The sequence below is a fragment of the Cherax quadricarinatus genome, unplaced genomic scaffold (assembly GCF_038502225.1).
Source record: "Cherax quadricarinatus isolate ZL_2023a unplaced genomic scaffold, ASM3850222v1 Contig273, whole genome shotgun sequence".
Lineage (NCBI taxonomy): Eukaryota > Metazoa > Arthropoda > Malacostraca > Decapoda > Parastacidae > Cherax > Cherax quadricarinatus.
In genome coordinates, this window is record NW_027195299.1 from 25,213 (window position 1) to 49,000 (window position 23,788).

General features: G+C 40.5%; 1 protein-coding gene across 2 annotated transcripts in view; it reads left to right on the forward strand.

Annotated features, from left to right (window-relative positions):
• The first annotated feature begins 7,630 nt into the window (after window positions 1-7,630).
• LOC138851295 (pyrroline-5-carboxylate reductase 3-like) overlaps window positions 7,631-23,788 on the forward strand; it is an 84,122-nt gene continuing 67,964 nt past the window's right edge. The window contains exons 1-2 of one of the 2 annotated variants that reach the window (XM_070080283.1): window positions 7,631-7,795; window positions 19,415-19,558. In XM_070080283.1, coding sequence (XP_069936384.1) covers window positions 7,753-7,795; window positions 19,415-19,558 — 187 coding nt within the window. In that variant the 5' untranslated portion in view covers window positions 7,631-7,752. The remainder of the gene's footprint in view (window positions 7,796-19,414; window positions 19,559-23,788) is intronic. The other variant, XM_070080282.1, reaches the window with a different exon arrangement.

Below are 23,788 nucleotides of genomic sequence, written 5' to 3' on the forward strand. Positions count from 1 at the left end.
GTTCTAGAGTTCTCAGGTAGGGTGTTCCAGATTTTAGGGCCTTTGACGTACATTGAATTTTTGTAAAGGTTTAGTCGGACACGGGGAATGTCGTAGAGATGTTTGTGTCTGGTGTTATGCCTGTGGGTTCTGTCACAACTATCAAGAAAGCGTTTTAGGTCAAGGTTGATATTAGAGTTTAAGGCCCTGTAGATGTAGATTGCACAGTAGTAAGTGTGGATGTACTGAACAGGGAGTAAGTTTAGGTCTATGAAGAGTGGGGGGGGGGGTGTTGCCAGGGATGGGATTTAGTGATTATTCTTACTGCAGCTTTTTGTTGAGTTATTATTGGCTTTAGGTGTGTTGCTGCAGTTGATCCCCAAGCACAAATAGCATAGGTGAGGTATGGATAAATAAGTGAGTGGTATAGTGTGAGAAGGGCATTTTGCGGCACGTAGTATCGTATCTTGGAGAGGATCCCAACCGTTTTGGATACTTTTTTGGCTATATGCTGGATATGGGTGCTGAAATTCAGGTTATTGTCAAGGTATAAGCCTAAGAATTTTCCCCCATTATTTCTGGTAATTAGAGTGTTGTCAATCTTAATGTTAATTTGTGCATCTCCTGCTCTGCTACCAAACATAATATAGTAAGTTTTGTCAGTGTTATGCGTAAGTTTGTTGGCTGTCATCCAAGTCGATATTTTAATCAGCTCCTCATTCACAATGGTGTTAAGGGTGGCAATGGCTGTCTACCGAGGAGAGACAGGCACCTAGCAACATCTGTTGTTGGGGCTATGGGTGAATTCCCTGCTATGTTTGTTAACTGCTCATTACTCTGTAATTTGTCTATGATTGTAATCATGTGATAACGTGTTTATCATTCATTACCTTTGAAACTTGTCATGATTTTGACCAGCTCTACCTGGAGCTCATTACCTTTGTAAATTCTCATGATTAATGTGTTTATGATTCATTACCTTTGCAATTATTCATGAGTGTGACCAGCTCTACCTGGAGCTCATTACCTTTGTAACTTGGTCATGATTATGACCAGATCTAGTTCATTACCTTTGTAACTTGCTCAGCTATCAAAACTTTGGAGTCCAGTCCCTGGACCAATTATGTACCTGGAGTTTACCTGGAGAGAGTTCCGGGGGTCAACTCCCCCGCGGCCCGGTCTGTGACCAGGCCTCCTGGTGGATCAGAGCCTGATCAACCAGGCTGTTGCTGCTGGCTGCACGCAAACCAACGTACGACCCACAGCCCGGCTGATCAGGAACTGACTTTAGGTGCTTGTCCAGTGCCAGCTTGAAGACTGCCAGGGGTCTGTTGGTAATCCTCCTTATGTGTGCTGGGAGGCAGTTGAACAGTCTCGGGCCTCTGACACTTATTGTATGGTCTCTTAACGTGCTAGTGACACCCCTGCTTTTCATTGGGGGGATGGTGCATCGTCTGCCAAGTCTTTTGCTTTCATAGTGAGTGATTTTCGTGTGCAAGTTCGGTACTAGTCCCTCTAGGATTTTCCAGGTGTATATGATCATGTATCTCTCCCTCCTGCGTTCCAGGGAATACAGGTTTAGGAACCTCAAGCGCTCCCAGTAATTGAGGTGTTTTATCTCCGTTATGCGCGCTGTGAAAGTTCTCTGTACATTTTCTAGGTCGGCAATTTCACCTGCCTTGAAAGGTGCTGTTAGTGTGCAGCAGTATTCCAGCCTAGATAGAACAAGTGACCTGAAGAGTGTCATCATGGGCTTGGCCTCCCTAGTTTTGAAGGTTCTCATTATCCATCCTGTCATTTTTCTAGCAGATGCGATTGATACAATGTTATGGTCCTTGAAGGTGAGATCCTCCGACATGATCACTCCCAGGTCTTTGACGTTGGTGTTTCGCTCTATTTTGTGGCCAGAATTTGTTTTGTACTCTGATGAAGATTTAATTTCCTCATGTTTACCATATCTGAGTAATTGAAATTTCTCATCGTTGAACTTCATATTGTTTTCTGCAGCCCACTGAAAGATTTGGTTGATGTCCGCCTGGAGCCTTGCAGTGTCTGCAATGGAAGACACTGTCATGCAGATTCGGGTGTCATCTGCAAAGGAAGACACGGTGCTGTGGCTGACATCCTTGTCTATGTCGGATATGAGGATGAGGAACAAGATGGGAGCGAGTACCTCTGTAATCTTTTGACTACCGCCCACAGGATGGGTATGGGGTGCATAATAAACATATTAAACTAACTGTCAAACGTGGCGGTTGGACCCTGCTCATTCTGTTCTGGCAGGGGAGTTCTTCACCATTCACCAGGATCTGGCTTTTGTCCTAGATCACATTCCCCCACAACCACTGGTCCTCTTCTCTGATTCCCAATCTTCCCTGGCACTTTGTGCTCTGCTCGTCCACGATCACTGCGCGTCCTCGTTCGTCAGACACAATCTCTCCTCCTGCGCTTCTTGCGGAGCCCAGGTTGGAGCAACTCCCTTCAGTGGGTTCCCGCCCATGTTGGAATCTGGGGCAATGAAGTGGCAGATCGGACGGCCTCCCTCGCGCACACACTTTCAAAGTTTATTCTCTATAAGGATTACAATGCTGAGTTTACAGAAATTTGGTTATTGTTTGGTTTACATGTAGTAAAATTGAGATTACAGAGTGTACAACTAGAACGCTTAGCATGGCTAGGCATTTCGGGCATACTTAGTTTTATTCTTAAATGTAAAATATTACAAATTATGAGGTAAGTTGGTATTATGGCTAAGTGACTAAATACTATTTTGTGAGTTTAGCAATGTGAATGCTTTTGTTTTGGCACAGTATATAGTTTCAGTATTGGAGTATCACAGGATTCATTATTTTAAGACTGAGATTAATATTTCTGTTTATGGTCAAATGAGTGAGCGATTGTAAGTGTGAACCACCAGGTGGTATTCGTGAAGTTAGTTGACGGGGTGTATCAGGGAGATAAGATGTTTTCTAATGGTAGTTTTGAAGGTGATGAATGTGTCTGCAGTTCTAGAGTTCTCAGGTAGGGTATTCGAGATTTTAGGGCCTTTGACATACATTGAATTTTTGTAAAGGTTTAGTCGGACACGGGGAATGTCGTAGAGATGTTTGTTTCTGGTGTTATGCCTGTGGGTTCTGTCACAACTATCAAGAAAGCGTTTTAGGTCAAGGTTGATATTAGAGTTTAAGGCCCTGTAGATATAGATTGCACAGTAGTAAGTGTGGATGTACTGAACTGGGAGTAAGTTTAGATCTTTGAAGAGTGGGGGGGGGGGGGGGGTGCTGCCAGGGATGGGATTTAGTGATTATTCTTACTGCAGCTTTTTGTTGGGTTGTTATTGGCTTTAGGTGTGTTGCTGCAGTTGATCCCCAAGCACAAATAGCATAGGTGAGGTATGGATAAATAAGTGAGTGGTATAGTGTGAGAAGGGCATTTTGCGGCACGTAGTATCGTATCTTGGAGAGGATCCCAACCGTTTTGGATACTTTTTTGGCTATATGCTGGATATGGGTGCTGAAATTCAGGTTATTGTCAAGGTATAAGCCTAAGAATTTTCCCCCATTATTTCTGGTAATTAGAGTGTTGTCAATCTTAATGTTAATTTGTGCATCTCCTGCTCTGCTACCAAACATAATATAGTAAGTTTTGTCAGTGTTAAGCCCCCCCCCCAGTACCAACAATACCACCAGTCCGATAACATTCTTCTTTGCAAATATACAGGGTCTAAAGCCAGCAACAAACAACAAAATACCTTTCATCCGTGGACTGCTTGCAGAGGCAAAGGCAATGTTCGCGGCTTTCACTGAGACCCACATAAAGGATCACTTGGACAACGAAATATGGATCCCAGGTTACAACCTATACAGATGTGACAGAGTGAACAGGCAAAAGGGGGGGGGGGGTTGGCCTGTACATTGCAGAGTCACTTGTTTGCACAGAACTGCTAAATGCCTCAAATGATGTAGTGGAAGTTTTAGCAGTAAAGGTCGAGAACCAAAACCTAGTCATTGTGATAGTCTACAAGCCTCCGGATGCAACATCCCAGCAATTCCAGGAACAGCTGTTAAAAATTGACCACTGTCTGGAAAACCTTCCAGCTCCTGCACCCAACATCTTGCTCCTGGGGGATTTCAACTTAAGGCACCTAAAATGGAGGAATATAGCAAATAATATTGTTGCAGTAATAACACCAGGAGGCAGCTCTGATGAAAACTCACACTCACGCGAGCTTTTAAATCTCTGCACAAAATTCAATTTAAACCAGCAAATAATAGAGCCTACTAGACTGGAGAATACACTAGACCTCATCTTCACTAACAATGATGATCTGATAAGAAATATCACCATATCAAAAACAATATACTCAGATCACAACATAATTGAGGTTCAGTCATGTATGCGCGGAGCCCCAGACCGACATAATAAGATTAGTCACGAGGGAGCATTCACCAAATTCAACTTCAATAACAAAAACATAAAGTGGGACCAAGTAAACCAAGTCCTAACCGATATAAGCTGGGAAGATATACTAAGCAACACAGACCCCAACTTATGCCTAGAACAGATTAACTCGGTAGCACTCGATGTATGCACAAGGCTTATTCCTCTAAGAAAAAGGAGGAGTAGATGTAAAACAGAAAGAGACAGGCGCTCCCTTTACAGGCGACGGAAAAGAATAACAGAGCGGCTAAAAGAGGTCAATATATCTGAAATGCGTAGGGAGACACTGGTCAGAGAAATAGCAAGCATCGAACTTAAGCTAAAAGAATCCTTTAGGAGTCAGGAATCGCGGGAAGAACTAAAAGCCATAAATGAAATCGAAAGAAACCCAAAGTATTTCTTCTCCTATGCCAAATCAAAATCGAGAACAACGTCCATTATTGGGCCCCTACTTAAACAAGATGGGTCCTACACAGATGACAACAAGGAAATGAGTGAGCTACTCAAGTCCCAATATGACTCAGTTTTTAGCAAGCCGCTAACCAGACTGAGAGTCGAAGATCAAAATGAATTTTTTATGAGAGAGCCACAAAATTTGATTAACACAAGCCTATCCGATGTTATCCTGACGCCAAATGACTTCGAACAGGCGATAAATGACATGCCCATGCACTCTGCCCCAGGGCCAGACTCATGGAACTCTGTGTTCATCAAGAACTGCAAGAAGCCCCTATCACGAGCCTTTTCCATCCTATGGAGAGGGAGCATGGACACGGGGGTCGTCCCACAGTTACTAAAAACAACAGACATAGCCCCACTCCACAAAGGGGGCAGTAAAGCAACAGCAAAGAACTACAGACCAATAGCACTAACATCCCATATCATAAAAATCTTTGAAAGGGTCCTAAGAAGCAAGATCACCACGCATCTAGAAACCCATCAGTTACACAACCCAGGGCAACATGGGTTTAGAACAGGTCGCTCCTGTCTGTCTCAACTATTGGACCACTACGACAAGGTCCTAAATGCACTAGAAGACAAAAAGAATGCAGATGTAATATATACAGACTTTGCAAAAGCCTTCGACAAGTGTGACCATGGCGTAATAGCGCACAAAATGCGTGCTAAAGGAATAACAGGAAAAGTCGGTCGATGGATCTATAATTTCCTCACTAACAGAACACAGAGAGTAGTCGTCAACAGAGTAAAGTCCGAGGCAGCTACGGTGAAAAGCTCTGTTCCACAAGGCACAGTACTCGCTCCCATCTTGTTCCTCATCCTTATATCCGACATAGACAAGGATGTCAGCCACAGCACCGTGTCTTCCTTTGCAGATGACACCCGAATCTGCATGACAGTGTCTTCCATTGCAGACACTGCAAAGCTCCAGGCAGACATCAACCAAATCTTTCAGTGGGCTGCAGAAAACAATATGAAGTTCAACGATGAGAAATTTCAATTACTCAGATATGGTAAACATGAGGAAATTAAATCTTCATCAGAGTACAAAACAAATTCTGGCCACAAAATAGAGCGAAACACCAACGTCAAAGACCTGGGAGTGATCATGTCGGAGGATCTCACCTTCAAGGACCATAACATTGTATCAATCGCATCTGCTAGAAAAATGACAGGATGGATAATGAGAACCTTCAAAACTAGGGAGGCCAAGCCCATGATGACACTCTTCAGGTCACTTGTTCTATCTAGGCTGGAATATTGCTGCACACTAACAGCACCTTTCAAGGCAGGTGAAATTGCCGACCTAGAAAATGTACAGAGAACTTTCACGGCGCGCATAACGGAGATAAAACACCTCAATTATTGGGAGCGCTTGAGGTTCCTAAACCTGTATTCCCTGGAACGCAGGAGGGAGAGATACATGATTATATACACCTGGAAAATCCTAGAGGGACTAGTACCGAACTTGCACACGAAAATCACCCACTACGAAAGCAAAAGACTTGGCAGACGATGCACCATCCCCCCAATGAAAAGCAGGGGTGTCACTAGCACGTTAAGAGACCATACAATAAGTGTCAGGGGCCCGAGACTGTTCAACTGCCTCCCAGCACACATAAGGGGGATTACCAACAGACCCCTGGCAGCTTTCAAGCTGGCACTGGACAAGCACCTAAAGTCAGTTCCGGATCAGCCGGGCTGTGGCTCGTATGTTGGTTTGCGTGCAGCCAGCAGCAACAGCCTGGTTGATCAGGCTCTGATCCACCAGGAGGCCTGGGCGTTGACCCCCGGAACTCTCTCCAGGTAAACTCCAGGTAAGTTTATTGGCTGTCATCCAAGTCGATATTTTAATCAGCTCCTCATTCACAATGGTGTTAAGGGTGGGAAGATTAGGGTGAGAGATGACATAAGTCGTGTTATCAGCAAAGAGAATGGGTTTCAGGTGTTGGGATACGTTTGGAAGGTCATTGATGTATATGAGGAAGAGCAGGGGACCAAGGACACTTCTCTGCGGAACTCCAGTATCAAGTGGCCGTGTTGCTGATGCTGTGTCTTTAATGGTGACGTACTGATACCTATTAGTAATGTAAGATTTGAAATAAGCAAGCGCATGGCCTCTTATACCGTAGTGGTCAAGTTTGTGGAGTAGGATTTCGTGGTTTACTGTGTCAAAAGCTTTTCTTAGGTCAATAAAAATTCCTAGTGGATATTCCTTATTTCCAAGTGTTACCCCTCTTGCCCTGGGCCACAGTGATTTCACAAGGGCTGTCTGGAAGGGAATCCGTCATCAGTGGCAAGAGGGCCTTGCACACTCCCTCTCTTCTTCGGCGTTGGGTTCTGTCCGAACTTTTAATGGCCCCTGCCCTTGGGCTCGCCATCTCAACCGCTCGGTGGACGTTGTACTGACTCGCCTTCGAGTCGGCCACTCGCGACTGGCGGCTCATCTATATCGCCTTCGGATGACGGACTCTCCGTACTGCCAGTGGTGTCCCTCACAGCCTGAGACGGTGGAACACTTCCTGCTGTGGTGCCCACGTTATCACTCTGCACGGACTACTCTCCGTGCCGCCTTGCGCACACTTGGGGTGCACACTTTCACTCTACCTGTCCTCCTCAACGGGGAGGGGTTTCGCCCTCTGGACCGTCGGGAGATATTGGCTTGTACTTGCTCCTTCCTGCTGGCTTCAGGACGTATCAGAGATGTATGATATTAGTCAAGACATTCTTCCACTTTGGTCGAAATTTCCTCTCCTGGCACTGGACGGCCGGGCTCGATACGGCGTGTGCTGTCAGTGGCCCTGAAACCCCAACACAAGAAGAAGAGTCCGAGTCACTAGTGAACATTATTGTACCTCAGCTGTCACAATAACAATGGTTCTTAACAAACATCAAACTCAACTCAAACAGACGGAAAGTAAGCTGCTCACATTTTATTTTAATTTTAACCTGGTATGTTTGTCTGTGTAATAATAATCTTTATTTCTACAAGTAAATGATACGAGGTAGACAGACTTAGCAGACATTTGTGACAATATATACAAAACCCCAGGATGCGACCCACACCAGTCGATTAACACCCAGGTACCTATTTACTGCAAAGTGAACAAGGGCAGTAGGTGTCTTAATCAAGTACCTCAGTTTGTAAGTCATGTTAAGACATCAATGGAAAAAAGTCACTATTGACTTTTTTTAGTTACCTGGAGTTTACCTGGAGAGAGTTCCGGGGGTCAACGCCCCCGCGGCCCGGTCTGTGACCAGGCCTCCTGGTGGATCAGAGCCTGATCAACCAGGCTGTTACTGCTGGCTGCACGCAAACCAACGTACGAGCCACAGCCCGGCTGGTCAGGAACCGACTTTAGGTGCTTGTCCAGTGCCAGCTTAAAGACTGCCAGGGGTCTGTTGGTAATCCCCCTTATGTGTGCTGGGAGGCAGTTGAACAGTCTCGGGCCCCTGACACTTATTGTATGGTCTCTTAACCCTTTGACTGTTTCAGGCCCCTCTCTGAAACTGTCATTCTATGTCGCTCAATTTTTGAAAAAAAAAAAATTATTTTTTCTTATGAAATGATAGAGAATCTTTTCCCGATGGTAATGACACCAAAAGTTCGAAATTTGGTCGAAAACTCGTGGAATTATGCTCCCGCGAAGTTAGCGGTCTCGGCGACATATGCGTATCGGCGATTTCGCCGACTTTGAGCCCAATTTTCAGCCAATTCCATTGTTCCAGTTGACCAAACTCATAGCTATTTCTTTAGAACTCCATTTTATCTATCAGCTGAGTACAAGAAACCTCCCATTTACTAATTTGGACTACCCATTATGGTGGTCAGAAATTGGCAATTTGGCCAATTTCACGCAAAATAAAAAAGATGCCAATTTCAAAATAGGGTCCAGAATAAACAAGGTAGACATTCGTGGCACTAAAATAACATATGCTCTGTTCATTAGTCACATCTCTAGGCCCCTCTTATATTATTATTGCTTTCTATTTTGATTTTTTATTCATACAAAAAAATACAAAATTTACTGTTATGCAGACGACTGCATTATTGTAAAAATGGTATAAATAATATCAGTGCACTAGTGAAAGAATATTAGACTCCCCAGTTGATGTGTATTGGACATGTGGTGTGATTTATTTACTCTTGAACATTGGTAAAAATCGAACATTTCCGCTACTTTGAGCTCAGTTTCAAGGTCGTTTTCATCGTAAAAGTAATGAAAATCATCTCTATTTCTGTAATATGTTTTCCATTTTATCACCTAAGACCAAGAAAACGCGAATACAACGATAAATACTATACGAAAATACACCTCAAAGTCGGCGTTTTATTCCAAAAAAACGATCAGAGTTTTTTTTTCTCATTACGCAATGTGTGCTGCAGGATTTTTTTTATGTGGTGCACACTGATCACACAGACCCATTCTCTCACATGTGGGCCTACCAGCTTTCTCCCACTTGATTTGAAGCCGCTAGAATTATTGAGTATATATACGTCAGAAACATTGGCTCGTAAGACGTATTTATACGTCGAAAACAGTCAAAGGGTTAACGTGCTAGTGACACCCCTGCTTTTCATTGGGGGGATGTTGCATCATCTGCCAAGTCTTTTGCTTTCGTAGTGAGTGATTTTCGTGTGCAAGTTCGGTACTAGTCCCTCTAGGATTTTCCAGGTGTATATAATCATGTATCTCTCCCTCCTGCATTCCAGGGAATACAGGTTCAGGAACCTCAAGCACTCCCAGTAATTGAGGTGTTTTATCTCCGTTATGCGCGCTGTGAAGGTTCTCTGTACATTTTCTAGGTCAGCAATTTCACCTGCCTTGAAAGGTGCTGTTAGTGTGCAGCAATATTCCAGCCTAGATAGAACAAGTGACCTGAAGAGTGTCATCATGGGCTTGGCCTCCCTAGTTTTGAAGGTTCTCATTATCCATCCTGTCATTTTTCTAGCAGATGCGATTGATACAATGTTATGGTCCTTGAAGGTGAGTTCCTCCGACATGATCACTCCCAGGTCTTTGACGTTGGTGTTTCGCTCTATTTTGTGGCCAGAATTTGTTTTGTACTCTGATGAAGATTTAATTTCCTCTTGTTTACCATATCTGAGTAATTGAAATTTCTCATCGTCGACCCCTGTGTCCATGCTCCCTCTCCATAGAATGGAAAAGGCTCGTGATAGGGGCTTCTTGCAGTTCTTGATGAACACGGAGTTCCATGAGTCTGGCCCTGGGGCAGAGTGTATGGGCATGTCATTTATCGCCTGTTCGAAGTCATTTGGCGTCAGGATAACATCGGATAGGCTTGTGTTAACCAAATTCTGTGGCTCTCTCATAAAAAATTCATTTTGATCTTCGACTCTCAGTCTGGTTAGCGGCTTGCTAAAAACTGAGTCATATTGGGACTTGAGTAGCTCACTCATTTCCTTGCTGTCATCTGTGTAGGACCCATCTTGTTTAAGTAGGGGCCCAATACTGGACGTTGTTCTCGACTTTGATTTGGCATAGGAGAAGAAATACTTTGGGTTTCTTTCGATTTCATTTATGGCTTTTAGTTCTTCCCGCGATTCCTGACTCCTATAAGATTCCTTTAGCTTAAGTTCGATGCTTGCTATTTCTCATAGTGTGTTATGTGTAGATTACCTACATGTTGAGAGCCCATGATTAAGTAAGTTGAGTCAGGTATACATAGATACAGTTACATAGATTATCATACATAGTATATATGTAGAGATCCTGGGATAACACAAAACAATAACCCAAAAAAGTGTTATGTACAGTACTTGCACAATAAGCCTAACCTAAGAAAAATTATTTGATTTATAGTCCAGTAAATTATTAGATACTATTTTTTTTACATTAGATGACATTATAGTTAATGTAATTGTGTGGAGGTATTACAAAGACCCCAAAGTCACTAACTTTTTTTTTGGTTATCCTAAGTAATTTGCATATCTGATACTAGGTATGATAATTGTACTTATGTGTACCTGTACCTAAATAAACTTACTTAACCTGTAAAGAACTGGTGTCTTTATGTTTTTCAATTATTGTTTCATTCATGGGGAGCTCTAAGCCCATAGGGGTCATTCACCACTCATGAGTGTAGAGGGTATTTAGGTTCAATCCAAGGAAGGTGAGTGCAGATCCAATTCCATTAAATCAAGTTCCCTTCATTTCAGTAAAAGAGGATCCCTTGGGGGGTGGGGGAGGGGTGATGGGAAAGGGCTCTTGATCCAAAAAAATGGAAGTACCTGGAGTTTACCTGGAGAGAGTTCCAGGGGTCAACGTCCCCGCGGCCTGATCTGTGACCGGCCTGTGACCTCCAGTTTTCTGTGATCCCATGTAGGATTAGAGCTTCCCCATGAATATAATAACAATTCTCTTCATTTATGGCAGTCATCTTGTATATTTTTGTATCTTATACTCCAAAGGGCACCTTAATTTTGGTGAAAGACTCTTGATCCAGGGAATTTAACCTATCTTCCTCTTGAATGAAATCTGATTATTTCTATGGTCTCTGTGGGTTTAGCACTTCCCCATCATAATACTATTGTAATGTTTATGTAATAGGCTTAAATGTCTGGTCTCTTTTTTGCCAGTTACTTTTAGGTAATTCGTTTTTAATTATGGAGCCAGTAATGCATATAACTAATGGGAATGTCTTAAAGTGTAGTTGGTATGTACCCTGGCCTGAAGAAATGGCTTAATAATATATACATAGAAGATACTTGAGGGCCTAGTCCCTAATCTATGCACTACCATAATATACAAATATGTGTGCAGTACATTACATAGCTACTGTAAATAATAGTGTTGTATGTAGTAACTGTTATGTAGTCATTTTTGAGTGTGAATAAATGTTAACATAGGTACAGTACCTGTGGTGTGTGTGACCTATGGCACTCAGCTCACATTCTGAGTGCCTGTGGTTTAATCCCTGGCTGGGTGGGAACATAGGACATGTTTCCTTACACCTAGCAGTAAGTAGGTATCTGGGTGTTAGCTGACTGCTGTGGGTTGCATCCTGGGGGATAGGATTAAAGGACCCCAGTGGAAATAAGACACAGTCCTCAATGTATTGACTTCTTGGGTTATTCTGGGTGGCCACCCTCAGGGTTAAAAATCCAACAGAAAATCTTATTTTACTAATGCAGCTTGGGTTTTGAGTCAGTTTAGAGAGTAATGAAAACAAAAATTTGTTGATTCATTGCATATAATTTCATTCATTTATTGTCTAGGGTATATTTGGTGAGGTTGGTTTAGTATTTATGAACCATTTATTCCTTGCCTAATCTTTAGCCTAGCTATGCCCACTTTTGGGGGTGCCCCCACACATAGTAGTGATTAACCCTTTCAGGGTCGACAGGCCCTCTCCAAAACTTGTTCTCAGGGTCGAAAAATATTCAATAAGAAAAATAATTTTTCTTATGAAATGATAGTTTTTTTTTTTTTGAGTATTATAGGCCAAAAAAAATTTTTGCGATCAATACTTAGGGAGATATGGAGGCGTGAAGTTGACAGAAATTGAACCGCATACAGCAACATTGCCGACTGCCGGTCACTCGGTAATAGTTTTTGTTTTTTCTAATTTTTTATTTTATTTTTTAATATTTTATTTTTTCAAGTAACTTTTATGGCCTCTGAGACCAGTATAAAGACTATTTAGTGCATATTCACTCACGAAATAGCGAAATTGAACTAACAAAACCAGATGAACCCCAATTCCCACCTACTGAAACAGGAAACAGACTCAATGATTTCTTCTCCACTTTAGGAAAAAACCTTGCCAATAAAATCCCAAGCTCAGATACCCCACCCAATGACTACCTCACTGGCAACTACCCGAACACACTGTTCCTAGCTCCGACTAACCCAACTGAAGTCTCCCTTATTATCAACAAACTAAAAAACAAAACAGGAGATTTAAATACCTTACCACCCATTATATACAAAAAAGTGTCACAGGTGCTATCACAAATCATTGCAACACTCTTTAACAAATCCATTGAATCCTCTACCTTTCCTACAGTTCTTAAAATAGCAAGGGTCACCCCGATCCATAAAGGAGGAGACCACACAGACTTGAATAACTATAGGCCAATATCCAACTTACACCCTCTCTCTAAAATCTTTGAAAAATTAATCCATAAGCGTATCTATTCCTACCTCATCTCCCACAGCATACTCAACCCCTGTCAATTTGGGTTCAGGCCTAATAAAAATACTAATGATGCTATTATCCACATGCAAGAACATATTTATACATACAGCAATAGAGAAAAAAGAAGTCCCACTGGGGATCTTCATTGACTTACGTAAAGCTTTCGATACAGTTGACCACAACTTGCTCCACATGAAATTGTCACACTATGGTATAAGAGGGCACTCCCTCAACTACCTAAAGTCATACCTCAGCAACAGAAGCCAATATGTGAACACAAATGGGGCAAACTCTTCCGTACTGCCAATTACAGTTGGTGTCCCACAGGAAAGTGTCCTAGGCCCTCTTCTCTTTCTCATATACATAAATGACCTACCAAATGCATCGCAGCTATTCAAAACCACACTATTTGCAGATGACACTACATACGTCTTCTCTCACCCGAGCCCAGTCATGCTAGCCAATACTGTAAATACCGAATTACAGAAAATATCTACCTGGATGAGAACAAACAAACTTACTCTAAACATTGACAAAACCTACTACATTCAGTTTGGTAACAGAGCTACAGGTGTGTCTCTAAACATAATGATAAATGGATCACCTATCACAAAACTCACAGAGGGAAAATTCTTAGGAATCCACCTTGATAATAGACTCGAATTTCAAACACATATACAACAAATTTCCAAAAAAATTTCCAAGACCGTAGGCATACTATCAAAGATACGGTACTATGTTCCACAGTCAGCCCTCCTGGCCCTATACCACTCTCTTATTTACCCCTATCTCACCTATGGAATTTGTGCATGGGGCTCAACAACAATAAACCATCTCAGGCCACTAATCACCTAACAAAAGGCTGCAGTCAGAATGATGATAAATTCCCACTACAGACAACACACTCCACCAATATTCAAAACTCTAAACCTACTCACAATTCAAAACATCCATACTTATTACTGCACCTACTACATACATAGAACACTTAACTCTGACATAAACCCTCCCCTCAAACATCTCCTTACCAACCTTAACAGAACACATGACCATAATACAAGGCATAGATCACTCTTTGATGTTCCTCATGTCCATCTCACGCTATGCAAGAACTCAATGGAATTCAATACCTGTGAATATAAAAGAAGCTCTGTCTGCTTATAAATTCAAGTCTCTTCTCAAAAATCACTTACTCACCCACAACTAAATAAATACTGAATAATTGTATCTCATAAATTGTAACTCATATATGTATCTCATTATTGTATCTCATAAATGTCAACCTGTGACCCAATCAAACTTTGTTACTATTTAACTTCATTACCTAACCGAATACTCCATTCTACTGATTACACAGCAATCAGCAAGGAGGAATAACATCTTGTAGGAGTGAGGAAGAGCCAGTTGTGAGTGTGGGGGAAGTTCGTGAGGCAGTAGGTAAAATGAAAGGGGGTAAGGCAGCCAGGATTGATGGGATAAAGATAGAAATGTTAAAAGCAGGTGGGGATATAGTTTTGGAGTGGTTGGTGCAATTATTTAATAAATGTATGGAAGAGGGTAAGGTACCTAGGGATTGGCAGAGAGCATGCATAGTTCCTTTGTATAAAGGCAAAGGGGACAAAAGGGAGTGCAAAAATTATAGGGGGATAAGTCTGTTGAGTATACCTGGTAAAGTGTATGGTAGAGTTATTATTGAAAGAATTAAGAGTAAGACGGAGAATAGGATAGCAGATGAACAAGGAGGCTTTAGGAAAGGTAGGGGGTGTGTGGACAAGGTGTTTACAGTGAAACATATAAGTGAACAGTATTTAGATAAGGCTAAAGAGGTCTTTGTGGCATTTATGGATTTGGAAAAGGCATATGACAGGGTGGATAGGGGGGCAATGTGGCAGATGTTGCAGGTGTATGGTGTAGGAGGTAGGTTACTGAAAGCAGTGAAGAGTTTTTATGAGGATAGTGAGGCTCAAGTTAGAGTATGTAGGAAAGAGGGAAATTATTTCCCAGTAAAAGTAGGCCTTAGACAAGGATGTGTGATGTCACCGTGGTTGTTTAATATATTTATAGATGGGGTTGTAAGAGAAGTAAATGCGAGGGTCTTGGCAAGAGGCGTGGAGTTAAAAGATAAAGAATCACACATAAAGTGGGAGTTGTCACAGTTGCTCTTTGCTGATGACACTGTGCTCTTGGGAGATTCTGAAGAGAAGCTGCAGAGATTGGTGGATGAATTTGGTAGGGTGTGCAAAAGAAGAAAATTAAAAGTGAATACAGGAAAGAGTAAGGTTATGAGGATAACAAAAAGATTAGGTGATGAAAGATTGGATATCAGATTGGAGGGAGAGAGTATGGAGGAGGTGAATGTATTCAGATATTTGGGAGTGAACGTGTCAGCGGATGGGTCTATGAAAGATGAGGTGAATCATAGAATTGATGAGGGGAAAAGAGTGAGTGGTGCACTTAAGAGTCTGTGGAGACAAAGAACTTTGTCCTTGGAGGCAAAGAGGGGAATGTATGAGAGTATAGTTTTACCAACGCTCTTATATGGGTGTGAAGCATGGGTGATGAATGTTGCAGCGAGGAGAAGGCTGGAGGCAGTGGAGATGTCATGTCTGAGGGCAATGTGTGGTGTGAATATAATGCAGAGAATTCATAGTTTGGAAGTTAGGAGGAGGTGCGGGATTACCAAAACTGTTGTCCAGAGGGCTGAGGAAGGGTTGTTGAGGTGGTTCGGACATGTAGAGAGAATGGAGCGAAACAGAGTGACTTCAAGAGTGTATCAGTCTGTAGTGGAAGGAAGGCGGGGTAGGGGTCGGCCTAGGAAAGGTTGGAGGGAGGGGGTAAAGGAGGTTTTGTGTGCGAGGGGCTTGGACTTCCAGCAGGCATGCGTGAGCGTGTTTGATAGGAGTGAATGGAGACAAATGGTTTTTAATACTTGACGTGCTGTTGGAGAGTGAGCAAAGTAACATTTATGAAGGGGTTCAGGGAAACCGGCAGGCCGGACTTGAGTCCTGAAGATGGGAAGTACAGTGCCTGCACTCTGAAGGAGGGGTGTTAAAACTTAGAATTATCAACCTACACTTGCTCAAATCCAGGAATTTATTCACTATAAACATATATATAAATTTAGAGTTAGCTTTAAGACACGAGGTTTAATGTTGCAGTTTAAAAACTGTAGTGTAAAGCACCCTTCTGGCAAGACAGTGATGGAGTGAATGATGGTGAAAGTTTTTCTTTTTCAGGCCACCCTGCCTTGGTGGGAATCGGCCAGTGTGATAATAATAAAAAAACATTAAATGACCATATGACCTGTCTTTGTAATACTCATTTGTACTTAATTGTTATCTGTTTTACAATAATTTTTGTACCACCAAATATATCATTGCTTAGTTAATCTTAAGTTAATTTTAAGCCTGCCCATAAATAAATAAATAAATACTGATTGTACAGCAATGCAAGCAACCATATGACCTGTTTTTGTAATACTCATTTGTGCTTAATTGTTATCTGTTCACAATAATGTTTTACCACTGAATACTTCATTGCTTAGTTAATCTTAAGTTAATTTTAAGCCTGCCCGTAATGCTATGCATTCAAGTGGCTTTGGCATGCTGCATTTAACTATATTCTTTTGTGCTTCTCTGTATCATGTTCAAATTAATAAATAAATAAATAAATAAATTGTATACTACACAATAACAGCACAAACTTTGGTGTTATTATATTGTTTACAAAACATGTTTACACAAACCAACAATAAAAAATGTTGTTTATTACTATTTTTCTATCATATATACACATATAAAGTCACTGGACACTTCCCAGAACTGCAACAGCTTCTGTAAAGCCTGTACAGTGGACCCCCAGTTAACGATATTTTTTCACTCCAGAAGTATGTTCAGGTGCCAGTACTGACCGAATTTGTTCCCATAAGGAATATTGTGAAGTAGATTAGTCCATTTCAGACCCCCAAACATACACGTACAAACGCATTTACATAAATACACTTACATAATTGGTTGCATTCGGAGGTGATCGTTATGCGGGGGTCCACTGTAGTTGTTATTTATTTATTTTATTTATTTTATGTCTTTACAAACAGTACATTGAGATTTTATATTTACAATAGTGGGTTGCAATGCAAAGAGAGCCTCTGTTATGCCTAGGCATTATGGGGTGTGGGGGTGGACTTGTAAATATGCTGAGTCACCGGCGTAATTAGTGTCACAATGGCAAATAACACCATCACTCACCACCTTCACTGCCTCTCAACTTCCTCCCCACCCCACCAACCAACATGGAAATAAGTCACTGTCTGAATTTTTTGGGTTATCCTAGGTTGATAGTCTCCTTACTTCCTTCCCTCTTCCTTCCTTCCTTCCTTCCTTCCTTCCTTCCTTCCTTCCTTCCTTCCTTCCTTCCTTCCTTCCTTCCTTCCTTCCTTCCTTCCTTCCTTCCTTCTTTCCTTCCTTCAGGTTTCCTGGGCATTGTTTTCGGTCACAAACTCCTCAAAACCATGAAGTTCATCTTCGCTGACACTTCCATCTGTATTTGAAGTGTCACTTGGGAAGAAAAGAGCCCCAGTTAGCCGAGGAGTGAGAAGTTTCTTAGCGCTAGACATGGTGAACAAGGTGTAATAAAATGGCTTTCCCACAATGCACCACTGGGTCCCAGATTTTTTTTGTACCACGCACACTGACCATGGAGACCCATTCTCTCACATCTAGGTGTACCAGCTGTTTCCTGTTTAATTTGAGGCCGCTAGAATTTATGCATACTAGTAGGGCACCAACCCTGGCACGTAAGTCATACTAGTACGGCACCATCCCTGAAAGGGCTAATACAGTGGAACCTCAGCTTACGAATTTAATCCATTCCATGACCTTGTTCGTATCCCAATTTGTTCATATGCTGAGTCAATTTTCCTCATTTAAATTAACTGAAATGGCATTAATCCATTCCAGCGGAATTCCTGCTCTCAGGAGACATGATAAAATACTTCAGTATGATGGTAATATCAACTCTGTGGCTTATTTATATATCACAATTCATCTAATTTCACCATCACTCAAGGAATGCACAACAGGTGCATTGTTGTCAATGTTCAGCATTTCTTCGATGTCAGCTTCCTGTAACTCCATTAGCATACAGTCAGGATGAGTAAGTAGAATTGTCAACGCTCATTGCTTAGGTACGTTTATTTATTAACTTTCTTCAGTAGAGCTTTTGAGGCCATTGATCATGATAAAGAATTTGATATTGTTTATTGTTTTTTTTAATTAAAATGCCGACTTTGTGGTCTATTTTCGTATAGTATTTATGGTTGTATTCTCGTTTTCTTGGTTTCATTTGATAGAATGGAAAACATATTATAGAAATAGAGGTGATTTTGATTGATTTTACTATAAAAGAACCTGGAAATGGAGCTCAAAGTAGGGGAAATGTTTGATTTTTGCCGATGTTCAAAAGTAAACAAATGATGTCATTGTCCAATAAATGTCCAACTAGCCATTCTAATATGCAGTCATGAATGGGTTGATGTTATTTATACAATTATTGCAGTAGTCTGCATAATAGTAAATCTTCTATTTTTTGTTTGAATAAAAATTCAAAATAGAAAGCAAGAGTAATATCAGAGGGACTTGGAGACATGACTGATGAACAAAGAAAATGTTATTTTAGAGCCAGGAATGTCTGCAGTGTTCATTCTGGACCTTATTTTGAAATTGTCATATTTTTTAATTTTTGTGAAATTGGCCAAATTGCAAATTTCTGACCATGTTATTGGGTAGTTGAAATTGGTAAATGGGCAGTTTCTTGTACTCAATCGATAGAAAAAATGGAATTCTAAAGAAAAAGCTATGATTTTGGTCGAGTGGAACAATGGAATTAGCCGAAAATAGGGCTCAAAGTGGGCGAAATCGCCGATTTGTAAATATTGGCCGAGGTCGCTAACTTTGCGAGAGTGCAATTCCGTCAGTTTTCCATCAAATTTCGTTTTTTTTGTGTCATTCCAATCGGGAAAAGATTCTCTATCATTTCATAAGAAAAAGAATTTTTTTTTTTTTTTTTTTTTGAAATATTGCGACACCAGGAGACGCCTCAGGATTGGGGGTTGCGACAGTCAAGGGGTTAATCCATTTCAGACCTCCAAAAATACACTTAAAAAAGCACTTAAATTAATACACTTACATAATTGTTCGAGTTGGGAGCTGTACGAAACTTGGGGTACCACTGCACTTAAACTGTAATGGCCTTTATTCACTGATGACAATTGAAATTGTACAGTATCTTAGAATTCTAAAATATTGAGTCAAAACATTCCCTTTATATAATTAATTTTAAAGTATGCTGTATGTCTTGGATTTCCATATTACAGATGTGCCAGCAGAAGGAACAGTGACAGATACTGGAACTGTGTTCTCCGATTCAGTGCACGAAAGCATTTTAATTCCAGCAAATGTTGGGTTTGTGGGATGTGGAAATATGGCTCAAGCTCTTCTTCATTCATTTATAAAAAAAGGTAATAATTTTAATCGTAGTTTTTGTTCAGTTTTATGCAGTTTGGATAAAGGTATATTAGCATAATGAAAACATGCCACACTCTTATCTTACCCTCATCATACAATGGAACCTTGGTAGGTACTCGAACTTAATTCATTCCAGAAAGCTGTTAAAGAGCCAGTCTGTTAGAGTAGTGAACAGATTTTTCCCAAACAATTTTCTTTTTGGTTGGCTGTTATCACTAATCTTCATAGGCCCCATGGTGACTTATTTATACAAATAATATAAAAAAACACCAAAAAATGCGAAGGAACATGAAATAGTTTAAAGCAAAGTTTTGACAGGTCGTGTTTGTTTGGTCGAGTACCAAATAAACGGTTTATTGATTGTACTTTCTTACCAACATCATACTCATTTATAATCTTCATTTTTACCTCAAAATCAAGAGCCTTCCTTTGTTTCTTAGCTCATCCTTCAGGTGAAGTCAAGATCTTCCTTTTCGCCGACATCTTTTACTATGGGATGTACAATAAAGTGCAAAGTTGTATAAATATATAGTCTTGGAGACTGAATGGCTGTAGGAAGGAGTCTGAGATATTTGACGCTGAGACGCCGCTCTGCCTGTATGTCATACGTACTGTATTCTGTTCAGGTTTGGTAGTTGACATTTAAACCACTCCAGAGCGATTGTTGTTGTTGTTGTTATTATTATTATTATTATTATTATTATTATTATTATTATTATTATTATTATTATTATTATTATTATTACATATTATTATTAATACCATCCACATACCTTGTTCACTGAGTTTAATCATTTATTAAGCTGCCACGAGAGAGAGAATGTAATAATACTAATAATAATAATAACGTGCTGTTGGAGTGTGAGCAAAGTAACATTTATGAAGGGATTCAGGGAAACCAGCAGGCCGGACTTGAGTCCTGGAGATGGGAAGTACAGTGTCTGCACTCTGAAAGACGGGTGTTAATGTTGCAGTTTAAAAACTGTAGTGTAAAGCACCCTTCTGGCAAGACAGTGATAGAGTGAATGATGGTGAAAGTTTTTCTTTTCGGGCCACCCTGCCTTGGTGGGAATCAACCAGTGTGTTAATAAAAAAAAAATATTAATAACAATTGCTCTGGAGTGCTTTAGACATCAGGTACCAAACCTATACGAAATACATATGACATTTAATGATTATTAATATTTTATTATTAATTATATTATTATTACTATCACCATCGACATACCTTGTTCACTGAGTTTAATCATTTCTTAATTAAGCAGACTCGATGTTTTCTTCTCCACCATAGGAAATAGGAAGAAACCTTGCCGATAAAATCCCAAGCTCAAATACCCCACCCAGTGACCACCTCACTGGCAACTACCCGAACACACTGTTCCTAGCTCCAACTAACCCAACAAAAGTCTCCCTTATTATCAACACACTAAAAAACAAGACAGGAGATTTAAATACCTTACCACCCTTTATATACAAAAAAGCTTTGCAAGTGCTGTCACCAATCATTGCAACGCTCTTTAATAAATCCATCGAATCCTCTATCTTCCCCACAGTTCTCAAAATAGCAAGGGTCACCCCGGTACATAAAGGAGGAGATCAAACAGACTTGAATAACTTTAGGCCAATATCCAACTTATGCCCTCTCTCTAAAATCTGTGAAAAATTAATTCATAAGCGAATCTATTCCTACCTCATCTCCCACAACATATTCAACCCCTGTCAGTTTGGGTTCAGGCCTAATAAAAATACGAATGATGCTATTATACACATGCTAGAACAAATATACACTGCACTCAAGAAAAAAAAAAAAGTCCCATTGGGGATCTTCATTGATTTATGTAAAGCTTTTGATACAGTTGACCATGATTTGCTGCAAATAAAATTGTCTTGCTATGGTATAAGAGGGCACTCCCTCAACTACCTTAAGTCGTACCTTAGCAACAGAAGCCGGTATGTGTATGCAAATGGGGCAAACTCTTCCACACAGCCAATTACAGTTGGTGTCCCACAGGGAAGCATCCTTGGTCCTCTTCTCTTTCTCATTTACATAAACAACCTACCAAATGCATTGCAACTACTCAAACACCCACTATTTGCAGATGACACTACATACATCTGCTCTTACCCAAGCCCAGTCATGCTTACCAATACATGTACTGTAAATACCGAATTGCAGAAAATATCTACCTGGATGGTGATTAACAAACTTACTCTCAATATTGACAAAACCTACTTCATACAGTTTGGAAACAGAACCACAGATGTCCCTCTTAACATAATGATAAATGGATCACCTATCACAAAGCTCACGGAGGGAAAATTCTTAGGAATCCACCTCGATAATAGACTCTAATTTCAAACACACATACAACACATTTCCAAGAAACTCTCCAAGACCGTAAGCATACTATTGAAGATATGGTACTATGTTCCACAGTCAGCCCTCCTGGCCCTATATCATGCACAAAAACAATAAACCATCTCAAACCATTAATTACCCAACAAAAGGCTGCAGTCAGAATGATAACAAATTGCTACTAGAGGCAGCATACTCCACCAATATTCAAAACTCTAAACTTACTCACGGTACAAAACATCCATACTTATTATTGTACCTACTACATACATGGAAATAAATGGTATAAAATACTGACACAATGGAAATATAAACACAAATGCAGTATAATGTGATCCTTTATTGACTACGTTTCGCCCACACAGTGGGCTTTTTCAAGTCACAAACAGAACTTGAAAAAGCCCACTGTGTGGGCGAAACGTAGTCAGTAAAGGATCACATTATACTGCATTTGTGTTTATATTTCCACCTACTACATACATAGAACACTTAACTCGGACATAAACCCTCCCCTCAAACTTCTTACCAACCTCAACAGAACACATGACCACAACACAAGGCACAGATCACTCTTTGATGTTCCTCATGTCCGTCTCACACTATGTAAAAACGCAGTGCACATAAAAGGCCCAAAAATCTGGAATTCATTACCTGTGAATATAAAAGAAACACTACCTGTTTAACAATTCAAGACTTCTTAAAAACCACTTTCTCACCCACAACTAAATAAATACTGATTAACTGTATCTCATAAATGTATAACCTGTGACCCTATCAGACTGTTTTTTTGTAATTACCTACAAATTTGTACAACTATAAAGCTTCTTATTTGAAATACTCATTTGTATTTCATGTTGTAATTTGTTTACTGTATTTCTTACCACAGAATATATCATTGCTTAGTTAATCTTAAGTTAATTTTAAGCCTGCCCACAATGCTCTGCATACAAGGGGCTTTTGGCATGTACACTCAACCACTGTAATTCTTTTGTATAACTATGTATCATGTCCAAATAATAATAAATAAAAAATAAAATAAAATAAAAAATAAACACAGAGGAACACACCAGCTAACCCCTTTACTGTGAACTTCTTTTGTACTTCTTCCATTATTCGCTTGTTTTTCGTCTTCCAAGAGCTGCTGCACTTCTAACTCTGTCTTCTACTAGGGGATACACAATAAAGTACAAATTTATAGATGAAATATGTAGCCTTGGAGATTGTTTGATGCTGAGACGCATCACTAACCCCTTTACAATGAACTTCTTTTTACTTCACTTGTATGACCAGAGCTACAGTAAGATGGGGAAGGAAGAAGGATGGGTAAGGATGGAAATATAGGAAAGGGGTGGGAGGGTGGAGGGGAGGTATGATAAGAAAGGTAAGTGGCCCAACCACTTAGGTGCATGATAATACATGTATGTGTATAGTGTCAATAATGAAAGCAATTTAGGTGAATGGTGTATAACACCCGTCAGGTTCACACAGTTATAACAATGTATAACTGCATGACTGAATCGGCAAAGGGTATACAGTGGATCCTCTACTTGTGAGCGTGTCCACGTGCGAGTTTTTCCAAATACGAGCAGTCAATGGGTCGATTTTTTGCTTCCATATGCGAGCAGACCTCAAGGCAGGTTCCTTGACACTGGTGAGGGGCTCTTGCTCTTGATCTCGGGAATTGTATCTCATTTGTTTGTTGGACTACCTTATTGAAACTTGGGCAATGTATGATGGAAAGATGCTTCTTCACGTACACCAAAAATGAAAGAAATCTAAGCATAAATAATGGAGTTCACTTCTCAGCAATTAGCCACCCCTTAGCGGTAATTTCGAATAGTTTTTATGGTTGTATTCTCGTTTTTTA